The sequence below is a fragment of the Engystomops pustulosus genome, chromosome 4, assembly GCF_040894005.1.
Source record: "Engystomops pustulosus chromosome 4, aEngPut4.maternal, whole genome shotgun sequence".
Taxonomy (NCBI): Eukaryota; Metazoa; Chordata; class Amphibia; order Anura; family Leptodactylidae; genus Engystomops; species Engystomops pustulosus.
In genome coordinates, this window is record NC_092414.1 from 39,387,378 (window position 1) to 39,400,338 (window position 12,961).

The 12,961-nt window shown below is 42.2% G+C and overlaps 1 protein-coding gene across 1 annotated transcript in view; it reads left to right on the forward strand.

Moving 5' to 3' along the window:
* Positions 1-10,564, forward strand: part of APBB3 (amyloid beta precursor protein binding family B member 3) — a 56,317-nt gene extending 45,753 nt beyond the window's left edge. The window contains exons 10-13 of the mRNA XM_072145765.1: positions 3,221-3,304; positions 7,009-7,124; positions 9,336-9,515; positions 10,220-10,564. Coding sequence (XP_072001866.1) covers positions 3,221-3,304; positions 7,009-7,124; positions 9,336-9,515; positions 10,220-10,447 — 608 coding nt within the window. The 3' untranslated portion in view covers positions 10,448-10,564. The remainder of the gene's footprint in view (positions 1-3,220; positions 3,305-7,008; positions 7,125-9,335; positions 9,516-10,219) is intronic.
* Positions 10,565-12,961: the final 2,397 nt, after the last annotated feature.

A 12,961-nucleotide genomic window follows, 5' to 3' on the forward strand; every position in this document is an offset into this window, starting at 1 on the left:
TCACAATCTAAACAACCTAACAGTATTTTTTTTTGTAGTGTGGGAGGAAACCGGAGTACCCGGAGGAAACCCACGCAAACACAGAGAGAACATACAAACTCTTTGCAGATGTTGACCTGGGTGGGATACGAACCCAGGACTTCAGTGCTGCAAGGCAGAAGTGCTACTCACTCAGCCACCGTGCCGCCCGATCATTTTTCAAAGGGACCATGGTTCAGGAATAAAATGTGTTATTTAATTGAAAAAGAATGTCTTCTGATAAGTTAGCAGATGTATGCAAATATCTGCAATCTATTCTTCACTGTTCCGCGCGTATATTATCTCTCGACCAGTTAGCAGATGTGAAGAACAGTGAAGAATAGAGTAAAAACAGTGAACACAGGATCATTTAAGTGAAAAACGCAATGAAAAACACAGTGAAGAATAGATTGCAGATGTTCGGCACATCTGCTTACTTGTCGGGAGATACGCTGTCCCGGGATCCGCTTCTCTTCTTCCAATGAAGTCTCCCGATCTCTCTGCCCTTCCCGATTTCTCTGCCCTTCCCTATGTCTCTGTCCTGTTCCCCGATCTCTCTGTGCTGCTCCCCGATGTCTCTGCCCTCCCTGATGTCTCTGTCCTGTTCCCTGATTTCTCTGTCTTCCTCCCTGATGTCTATGTTCTGTTTCCCGATTTCTCTGTGCTGCTCCCCGATTTCTCTGTGCTGCTCCCCGATTTCTCTGTGCTGCTCCCCAATGTCTCTGTGCTGCTCCATGATGTCTCTGTCCTGCTCCCCGATGTCTCTGTCCTGCTCCCCGATGTCTCTGTCCTGCTCCCCGATGTCTCTGTCCTGCTCCCCAATGTCTCTGTCCTGGTCACCATCTTCTTCGATGTGTTCCTCACACATACCGTATATTCCGGTGTATAAGACGACCTGGTGTATAAGACGACCCCCCTACTTTCCTGTTAAAATATAGAGTTTAAGATATATTCGCCGTATAAGACTACCCCTTTTCCAACGCATACAAAACACCGGTAAAAATTAAAAAAAAACAGATTTGAATTTAACATGGTCCTTTTTTTTATTTAAATTCTTATGACATGCAGGTATATAGCAGGAAAACTGTCGCTCATAAACATAAGGCATACAACAACATTACCATCGTCCATTTTACTGTACATGTTACCATACTGTACCTTAAATTTTTATTTTATTAAATATTCCCTGCCATGTACTCAGAAGCGGGAAAAAAATTCCAAATGCAATGAAAATGGTGAAAAAACGCATTTGCGCCATTTTCTTGTGGGGCTTGGATATTACGTCTTTCACTGAGCGCCCCAAATCACATGTCTACTTTATTCTTTGGGTACAATTAAGGGGATACCAAATTTGTATAGATTTTCTGACGCGTCGATACCTGATGTGTTTATGATTTTTACTGTTTATTTATATTTATGTCAGTTCTAGGGAAAGGGGGGTGATTTGAAATTTTAGGTTTTTTATTATAAATTTTTTTTTTTACTTTTTTAAATTTTTATTTATACTATTTTTCAGACTCCCTAGGGTACTTTAACCCTAGGTTGTCTGATCGATCCTACCATATACTGCCATACTACAGTATGGCAGTATATGGGGATTATCCTCATTCATTACAATGTGCTATCAGCACATTGTAATGAAGGGGTTAAAACGAAATAGCCTCGGGTCTTCGGAAGACCCAAGGCTACCATGGAGACGGAACGCCCATGCGCCGCTATCTTTTTGTAGCTGCCGGTAGCGGGTGCTACCGGTAAGCCTTTGCTGCAATATGCCGCCGTGAATACCAGCGATTACCAGCGTATAAGACGACCCCAGAGAAGACAGAAGATTTTTCTGTCTTCAAAAGTCGTCTTATATGCCGGAATATACGGTATATATTGTTCTTCACACATATATATTGTTCTTCACATACTATTTTGTTCACACCGTTCCGCGCGTATCTTCTGCCAAGTAAGCAGATGTGCCGAACATCTGTAATCTATTCTTCACTGTGTTTTTCACTTAAATGATCCTGTGTTCACTGTTTTTTTCTATTCTTCATTGTTCTTTACTGTGTTTTTTTTAATTAAATGCTCGATCTCGAGCAGGGGAAGTACTGGTCCGAGCAACGAGCCGTTTCGAGTACCTTAATACTCGAACGAACATCAAGCTCGGACGAGTATACCCGCTCATCTCTATAGATGACCTTTAAATATAAGTATTGAAAGAAATCTAAGTACTGTATATGGGTTTTATGGCTCTTTCACACTAATTCACATACATTGTTCACTGATTTTCACAGATTCCTTTCTAGGCCATTGTTTTCAAAGGGTGTTTAAAAAAAAAATCACTGATCCATTGAAAAAATTTGAAAGCTATTTTTTCACGGATGTGGAAAAAAAAAACTGATGAGAGGTCTGTTTTTTTTACTGATGAGGCTGGGGAACCAGGTGTTGTGTTTTCTAACCAATGTTAGGCTACATTCACACTGACGTGTGCCCGCCGTACCGTAGCGCTGCTCACTCCCACCCTTCTCCATAGTGTAACATGGGGCACGGTGCCGTATTCCGAGAAAAGATAGGACATTGCCGTCTATTGGGGAGGTATATATGCCGTACATATGTTGGCCATATATACGTCCCCCATAGGCAGTGTGAATGCAGCCTTACATTGTATCTTCAGTTTTTTTTATGGACAGGGAGACAAAACAGAAGCAAACCGGATACAATAGAGCAACAAAGTAATGGACGCATAACACATACACAAATGTGAATCTGCCCTTTGGCTTAGATACATTGAATTGTACAGGGTTGGGTTAAATGGTAATCTGGACACTCTACAGCACAGATAGATTCATAGGGGACTCCCGACAGGTAAACTTGGAAGCAAGTCTCTGCAATGTTACAATATGAAAAAAATTATTATGAGAATAGGAGACAGAAGAAAAGTCTTTATGGTATAAGTTGGGACAAAATAAATTTTTTCCATTTTACATATAGCCAATTTACATAGCGAAAGTGCAAAGTCACATTAGGACAGTGTTAACACATTGCAAACAGTATATAGTACTATAGTATATAACTAGTCACACGGTGCTATAACCCTTTAGCTCATGTGGATAGACGTTGGGATACTACAAAGCCACTGCAATAATCTGTTGAATGACTGTAGCCATAGACGATAGTTGTACTGACGTACATTTCATTTTTTCTCTTGTTGTAGTTGATATTCTGGATACTGTGCGAGAGTCCATTCAGAGACATGAAGTGCTCTACCTTGGCAGCATGCCCGTCTCAAAGCCAATGGGTGAGTTATTATACAGATTGAGCTGACAGGGCTACTGCAGGGCGTACTATACCACAAGCACCAAGAAAAGAACAAGAGACAGATACTGGGATGCAGTGATACCTAACATGTTTATGACTTTTAGTGTTTATATTTATATCAGTTCTGGGGAAAGGGGGGTGTTTTGAATCTTCAGGCTTTTTTTTTGTTTTTTTATATATTTTTCAGACCCCTTTGGGTACTTTAAGTCTAGGTTGTCTGATTGATCTTACCAAATACTGCCATACTAAGGTATATTTATTTATACATCATATATTACAATGTGCAAATCTAGACGAAGTGAAAGTCTCGGGTCTTTGTGTGACCTGAGGCTGTCATAGCAACAGATTGCTACTGGCTCCTTAATGCCACTGGCAGCTTTGCTAGCTGGTTTCATCGGTAAGTGTTTACTGCAGTATGCAGCAAACACTTACTGGCTATGGAGAGGGCTCAGCCCATGAGCTCTCTCCATGCACCAGCAGCTGACGTGTGAAGTACAGCTACATTACGCGTCAGTAAGGGGTTAACGGATATCTACCACCAAGTTAAAGGATTGTAATCAAAGCGCACTTGTGTGTGCCCCTTCTGTCAAGATCCTCTCTTCTTTTATGCCTTTGTGTTTACAAAAATAGGATTTAAATTTTATGCAAATTAGCCTGAGGGACTCCGGGCTCAATTAACACCTGTGGAGCCTGGAGCCACTCAGGCTCATTTGCATAATTTTAAAATCCTATTTTCTGTAAAAACAAGGGCATAAGAAGCTAAGAAAAAAGCGGATCCTGCTAGAGGGGGCACACACCAGCATGTAAGTGTGCTTGGTTAACAATCCTTCATCCTGGTGGTAAGTTTCCTTTAAGCATACATAATGTAGCATTTAGTGGTCCATTTTTTGGGTCTTGTTTGGTGCTAGATTATCAAATATTCTGGATTACTGAATTTACAGCTAATATAGGAAAATGCAAAGCCCTGTGTGCAAGGGGAGAATCTGTACCTCCAATTTAGTATGCTTCCATTTTCTGAAATATGGCAATATGCAGGAACCCTGTATGTACTTAACTTTATGGAGGAAAGCCTTTAATTTAGAGGGGTATTCCTATTGCAGCCTTTCATAGCCAAGATCAAAACAGCAGTCTGTCAAGAGGCAGAAGATGGAAACTACCTAACATGCTGTTCTCAGAGGCGGATTAAGGCCACCATGGGCACCAGGGTGCATAAAGATTGTGGGCCCCCCACCAGTCTGGATTTTTAAATTGGGGTTTCCACTATCTTCTTCCATTATGGAATATGATTAACAGAGATCAGCAGAAAATAGAAGCCTTTCTGTGATTTAACATAGGCTTGCAGACACATACCGTATTTTTCGGACTATAAGGTGCACATAAACACCTAAAATTTTCTTAGAAATCCAAAGTGTGCCGGGCTACGCCAGCAATATTCTGCCAACACCCTGCACACACTGTTGATGGGCACAATACCCCACATCGGTGCCCTGGCACCGGGATAACAACATTGTGCCCCTCCGTGCATCAGAGCAGGGCAGTAGCAGGAAGAGACCAAAGCCGCAGCTGCGACCCTGCATGGCCGGCAGTACCAGAGGGGGACTCGGCAGTGACTGGAGGAGGAAAGGCAGAGGAGGGCAGTGGATCCTACTTACATAGGTCCCCGCTACCGGAGACGGCCCCTTCACAGCAAATCTCCAGCGGGAACTGCAGACCACTTGGGGCGTGAACAACAGGCGCCCTAGCGCGAACCAACTTCTTCATCTGCCACGTGCACGGACCCCCTTCTAACCCGGTGTCATCTCCCTGTGTGACCGCTCACCTCTGCTCCCTGTGTCCTTGCCGATGGTGCCGAATACGGTCCGTAGCTATTCGGGGTGTTGCTCACGTAGGTATGCACTCGGGGTGCTGACAGTTGCCGGGTCACTGCTGTGGAGAGTGGCTTTACCACAGGTGGTGGCGGAGCAGGCTCTCTTTGCGACCTCTCCGGTTGGCATCCAAAGCACGCCCACGGACCCCCTTTTAACCCAAGCAGCCCACAGGAACCTGCGCCTTATAATCCAGTGCGCCTTATATATGCACCTAGACGTCGTAGCTGGCCTTTATTCATAATGCGCCTTATAGTCCGGTGCGCCTTATCATCCGAAAAATACGGTAAGGTCCATTATGCCTACTTGATTAACATCTGTAAATTAATGTCGACTACACCATCATTTTTTTCTGTTACAAGTAACAGAAGTATGACAGTAGGAAACCTTTTGTGTCTGCGAGTCTATGGAAAATGGCTGTAAGCGGAAGGGTTCCATTTACTCCTGGTCTCCAGTGGCAAAAAAAGATACAGGGCCGGAATTGAAGAAGAGTGAGACAGACAGCCTTATACTGCACTAGATTTATCAAAGTATCTGATGCTGAAGAATACACCTGGCACAGTATAAGACTGTCACCATGTAGAAGAAGGTAATAAAATCATAGTGAACTAATAGCAGCAGTTAATGACAGATGATTAGAGAAAAGCGTTTTGGCTGTGCGATCTGGACATATTGTCAGATTGGAGGCCGAACAGTCATTTCAGCAAATTAATGCCCCTAGCAACTAGCCATGGCTGTGATTGGCCATGGGTGTCTCTCTACTTATGTTGTCTTTGATCAGAGAAACCTCTTTTTTTTCTTCTTCTGGCCGCCATGTCAAGTTCTTCCTGTCATATCATGTCTTTGCAGATTTATCGACACAAAAAATGTTAGGATCCTCACTTCATCTCCACTTCCACCTATTATTAACATTGTGCTATTCTTTTGCTACCCTTGATTTCACCATTATGTCCCAGCAGTAGCCAATATAATCATAGTGCCCCTACAGTATCCAACATAGTCATAGTGCCCCCACAGTATCCAATATAATTATAGTGCCCCTACAGTAGCCAATACAGTAATGGCTCACATAGCCCATTTGTAGCCAATATTCACAGGTGCTCCAATGTGTAGTGAATTGTCACAGGGGCACCCACCTGTAGCCGGTAACCCACAACCATGACTGCAATACAGTGTAGACTAGTTCTACAGTATAGAAGCCAGGTCCTGACTTTTATCTGCTGCGGGACAGAAATGGAGGAAAGCGTGGCAGCGTAATTACATCATGATGCCGCCACGCTTCCTTCCTGAGTTCAGCACATCCAAGAAAGTCTTCCTACAACATAACACTCTGTATCAGTAGCCGATGTGTCTCAAAGACGCATATGCTATTGACTGTGTCTTCTTAGGTATAGTACTCGAGCAGCTGGTTCAGGCCACATAGAGTACTATTCTAATGCTACTTCTGGCAGGGAGCTCCGATGGGGACCGACAGTTGCGGGGGCAGGCCGTTTTTGTAACTCCCACAGAAGAACATGATATGGAAATATTATCACCTATGTTATACTGCTTTTAAATTGACCTTTACAGGATTAGTGGCCTCCCCAGGCTGCTCCAAATATACATGTTTTCTAATCTGTTCCACAAAATAAACATTCTGGTAGAATTCTAGAAAATTGATATATAGGCGGTGATGAGGGTGGCAACATATTCCCATTTGTGCAAAAAAATTAATGCAGCCTTATAGGGTTCCCATAAAACTTTGGGTTCTCCAATCATGTGTGTTGCAGATGTTATATAACGCACGTCTAAAGCAAACTTGTCTGTGTTGTTCTTTCAGGGATGGATATCTTAAATACGACTATAGAGAACATGATCAGTACAACACTCAGGGAACAGTGGACAGAAGCTGTTATTGAAGTGACTGATACAGTGCTGACTGTACAACACAGAGAGGTAACACACTCCACACATGGGGCCAATGTCTGCATATAACAAAATATGCACCACATCTTCATGACAGCATATTTCCTCTGAAGTCTTTGCTGTTGGGCATGGAGCCCACTCATATGTATCAATGGAGCAACAAATGTATCTCTTAGAAGAGCCTATAAGGGGGCAAAGGTGAACTTATTTTCTTTTCCTTTAGATTATTAGGATCAGAATTAAATATCTCCCAGGGCCCTTCTCCTGCTGCAGGAATCTAGTGCTTCTCTGTTTTAGCATTGAAAGAAATTGGCTCAGATTTCCATCTTGGCCAGTTTTCTGGGGCACTTTGCACATAAATACATGCGCAAACTGCTTGTACATGTATTTATGTAGTGTTTGCTCCAGTTTTGTGTCCTGGCAGACACTATATAGGAGCGTTTTGGTGCAGAACCGCACTAGGCCCCACATTTATGTCAGAAGTCTAACATAATTGTGGTCCACGCCCATTAAACTCAGTGTACCAGAAAAAAACTGGTGCACTCAGTTTAAGGGTGCATTTATACAGCCGTATGCCTGGCCGCAGCCTGTGCGCTGGAGAGGAAAACGTGACCCTCACCCCCCTCCATAGCGAACAGCGGTGCACGGCCGCATATATATCCCCCCAGATGGGCATGTGAATGTACTGTAAGCGCTATCGCCGCATGCGCCAGGTTATGGAGGAACGTGCACCAGTCTTTAATAATCTGGCCCAGATTTATCATTATTGAGGCAACTTGCACTATGTGTGCTCCAGATTATTATTTTCAATAATCTGGCACACTTGCATGATAGTGTCTAAACTGAGTGCACTAGTTAATTTCTGGTTCACTCAGTTTAATGGGTGTGCGCCACAATTATGTCAGACTTCCGACATAAATGTGGCTCCCGGTGTGAATCTGCACCGGAACGCCCCTTTAGGTACACAGTGCAGCCGCGACACAATACTGGAGCAAATACTACATAAATACCTATGTTTATGTGCAAAGTGCCCCAGATAAATCTGGTGCATTGTTACTTATTTTATAAAAAGATTAAATATATAAAGATGATGGGTCTATGTTTTTATGAAAATAAGCATAATACATATCTACAGGGCCCTAGCTTTTTACACAATATTATAACTCAGGTGGATAATATTCTTAAAGACTCTATAGTGAAGCACAACTCAAGGACTGCGGGTGAATTCTTAATGTATGAATGTATAAGACTGCATTAGATAGATCCTTATTTTACCTCTTTTTGGGCTGCAGTTCCTGGAATGGGAAGTGCCTTGCAGTATTAGATTCATGGAAATGACTCAGCAGTCTAGAGAAGCGTCTAATATAATTGCAAATAGACTTATCCTTCTTACAAAGTCAGCACCATTAGAAAAATTAATTGGGAATCTTTTCAAGATTGTGGTGAAGGACTGCGGAATAGTAGAATATCTAATGTACAGTGGGACCAGTGCAGGTCATTTACATGCACTATATAAAATGACTGCCTCCTGCTGGATGGTTTGTATCTCAGAAATCTCAGAAATCAAAGGTGCGCCTTATAGTCCAGTGCGCCTTACATATGAACCGTACTTACAGACAACAGCTGCCTTGAACTGTGCACAGGTCTGCCACCTGCTGGTCATTCATCCTTATAATCAGGTGCGCCTTATAATCCGGTGCGCCTTATATGCAAAACTAGATGTTTTAGCTTAGGTGCGCTTTATAATCCAGTGCACTTTATAGTCCAAAAAATATGGTAATTATATAGCACCATCATATTATGCAGCGCTTTACATCTACAAATGTAATAGGACATTCCATTGTACAGTAGCTCCAGACAAATTTTTTTGCCCCAGTGACAATTCAATTTTCAACATTTTTTCTCTGTAATGGGACCAAGGATTATCAATAAAGCTTCATTACAGACACTTTACAGCTGATCATTGCAGCCTGGGGCTTTAGTAAAGCATCTAGTGAGCTTCACCAGAGATCACAGTGGGCAGAGGGGTCCGTCTGTAACTAGGCGTCATCTGTAAGTCTGGTGTCCTTAAGTCGGGGACCGCCTGTACAGAGAATTTAAATATAACAAGTTTTCTTTAGGATGTGTTTTAACATGACACTTTTATCTCCAGTGATTTCTTATCCTCTATGTATATTGAAATATATACTCTTTCTATATTACTATTCTTATGCATGCAGTTTTGTATACTATGTTTTATAGGTAGAAGAGGAACCTATCTGGCAGGGTCAAGTTCGATATGTGACATTTATCGGCATTGGAAAAGACCCGCACACATTTGCATTAATTATGGATACAGGCAAACAGTGTTTTCAGTGCACAGTGTTCTGGTGTGAACCAGACGCCGGACATGTATCTGAGGCTGTGCAGGCTGCCTGTATGGTGAGTGTTATATCTGTTTCTTGGTGACATGATACAAAAGCCAGGCTTATCACATTATTGCATAGTTTGTATACAGATGGCAGAATGTTTTAAATGGGTATTCCCACGAAGACAAGTTTCTTATATGTACTCAGGATGACAAAATAACACATTCTCTAATTCACTGTTATTAACAAAAATATAGTATTTCACAGCCCAACCTGTTTCTATCTGTCCTGGTGTACACAATTTCAGTTCCCCCTGATTTCTGACCCTGAATTTTCTGACTTTAGGGTTGGCACACATCTTGTCTGTGCTGTGGAGCTGAGCTCTTCTCTGTTCTCCCTGTAGCCCTCACCTTTGCATTCCAGAATGAGCTCACACTGATACACACTGACTTCCTGCTGGCAAATAACACATCAGCGTGATGAGAGCTACAAGCTACAGGCTGATAAGTTCTTTAGCCGGGGAGGGGGAGGGAGGCACATCAGATCTGATAGTGTGTTATGGCAGAGCAGAGATGTAGCAGAGCTGACTATGTCATTGTGTGTAATATGCATCTCATGAATCTCATCTTCTCTAATCTCTGATCTGTCTCATTTCTCTTTCTATGTGTCAGATACAAGTATAATGTACAGATACAAATAATATGATGAATTTGTCATGATGTATACAGTGAAAAATCAATGGGTCATATTTTCATCATATGTGTTTGTGTTATATAGGTTCAGTATCAAAAATGTGTTGTGTCCACATCATCAAGGATGAAGTCAAAAAGTGGACCCGGAAGATCTCTCTTGAAAATAAAGCGGACTGCATCGGTTGACTCTCCGATCTCACCATTCAGTTCAGCAGGTCACACTCTGCAGAAGAGTAGTGGGACAAGTAAAAGAAGAGGGGTTATGGCTTTCTTTGAAGCATTTAAGCAAAGGCATGTGAGACATAATCCTTAGAGTAGGTTAGTTTTGCTGAAAAGGTCCCCTTTTTAAGCTATTTGCCTGTTTTCTAGATATTTTAGAATGTTTTGGTTGTTTTCTGTAATTTCAGATTAAATACATACGTTTATTATATTTACCAGACTACAGGCAAATTCAGGTGCTGAAATTCTGTATGCTACATTACTGAAGTTATAGTACAAGAGACATGACTGATGGGCATGAATAAATAAGACTGTGTGTCTTTGATATAACCGAGGACAGCTAGTAAACATTCATTTGGGACCATGTGAGAAAACAAATTACCAGGTCACACCATAGAGCATTAACTTTTCTGAGATTCATCAGATCTGCTTCTACCTTAGAAGGGTTTTCTAGGTCGTTGCAGTGAGCTAGGTCCTCAACATCAGATTGGTAATGGTCTGACCCCTCAGTGACAGCATTTAGATACTTTTTGCACTAAAAACAAACAGAGGGTGGAGCCAAAATTATGACTCCATTCTCAGCGTATTGATTGGTGAGGAACATCTTTATCACTAACCTGAAAATCCACTTTGACTTGATACCTAAACCTCTACATTCCGATAAGTGGTTTAATTGTATAATATAGCTCAGTGTATCTGAAACAGAGCTATAAATCTCCTGCAGGCATGGAATTTAAAGGGTTATAGGGCATAGCTCATTGTATTATTGGGGAGACCCTAAATACTGGGCCCACCTTCAATGGAGAACATATGCCCCATAGAGTGGCTGGTTGGATTATGTATTTCTGCTTCTTTCAATTCTATGCAACAGTCAGAAGTTATTGTTTGGCAGCTTATAGAGTTGATATTTGTCTTCTGCTCTACTCTTGGATTGGATCTAGTGGATCTATTGATTGATGCTGGGCCCAGCACAGGGTAGTGGATTAATTGAACCTACTAAACTAAAATTTTTCCATGAAAAATTATTATTTATATCTGTAAGGATTCACAAGTATTTGGCTGCAGGGATGACAAATCCTATTGGTGAGACTTAATCTGTGGAACAAAAGTGCAGAGTGGCGGATCATGTCGAAAATTTAAATTCAACACTGTTAGGCCCCTTCCACACTTGCATTGCAGATCACGTCAGAGTCTGATCAGGGTGCGATCAGTGTTTGGTCAGTGAAAAACGCACATTTTGCATCAGAGTGCAATCAGTTTTCAGTCAGAGTTTATTCAGTGTCTCAGTTTTTCACACGCGTTTTTAATGCAATTTCAATGCGTTTTTCATGCGCAGATAACGCGCGTGAAATGGACTCAGGACTGAGCTCTATCTTTTCTATGGCAATTGATGCGTGAAAAACGCATTGCACTTGCAAGTGTCTCAGAGTGCAATGCGTTTTTGATGCGTCTCCATAGACTTGTATGGTGCGTTTTTCACCAGCGTGACTTGCAAAAGTAGAGCATGTCGAGATTTAAACGCGCGTAAAAAAAAATGCGCGTGTGTGCGTGAAAAAAATTGCAAGTCTGAAAAGACCTATTGATTACAATGGGTCAGAGTGCAATGCAAGTTCTGCGCGTCAAAAGCATGCGCAGAAAACACGCGTGAAAAACGCAAGTGTGGAAGGGGCCTTAGGTTTTTTATATACATGAAACGCAGTACTTTCGATTAAAATTCTTTCATATTTTTTTTCTACTCTTGAACCCTTTACCACTAAAATGTTTACTACTTGTTCCCACCACTAGAGAGAGATTATGGGTCTGCTACATAAGACTTGTAAATTGATATACATAATAAAAATAGATCTATTAAAGGACATCTACCACCAGGATGAAAGACTGTACGCAAATTAGCCTGAGGGGTTCTGGGCTTTATTAACACCTATGAAGCCTGGATCTGAGGATTATGCTTCACACCGCCCTTATGACCATATTTAACATTTTAAATGAGACTACTGATGTGCAAATACCTTGTAATCTTTGGTGATCCTTTATTGTGATCCTATGTCATGTAGAGCATAGAATAAGGTGTTAAGTTAGGTTTAAAGGTTCAAAGGCGTCATCCTAAATGTACTTGTGTTATAACATCTAAAGAAATAGGCAGAACTAGCTCTGGGGCCAGTGCTATCCGATTTGTGCCACATTTGTGGGCCTGGTGATGAAAGTAATACAAAAGAGTATGCTAACAGCAACAAGGTACTGCATGACTGTCAAGACTCGGGGTCACTGGACCCTCTCGACCACTGTGGAAGATGGTACTAGCCGACACCTGGGACTGGGATCTAAGTGGCACCTGGTCTTCACCAGAGCCCGCCGCAAAGCGGGATGGTCTTGCTGCGGCGTGGTACCAGCAGGTCGTTCCACAGATACGACTAGTCCGCGGTGGCAGCCAAGGTCGAGGTACAGAATCACAGTCCAGGTTCGAGGTCAGGCACCGCCAGGCATTCAGGGCAGGTGGCAAAGGTTTAGAGGTCAGGTCCGGGGTCACAACAAGAGATCAACGCAGGAACAGAGAACGAGAACAGAAACACAGCGCAAGGAACCGAAAGCTTTCTCTTATCGCTTTGGG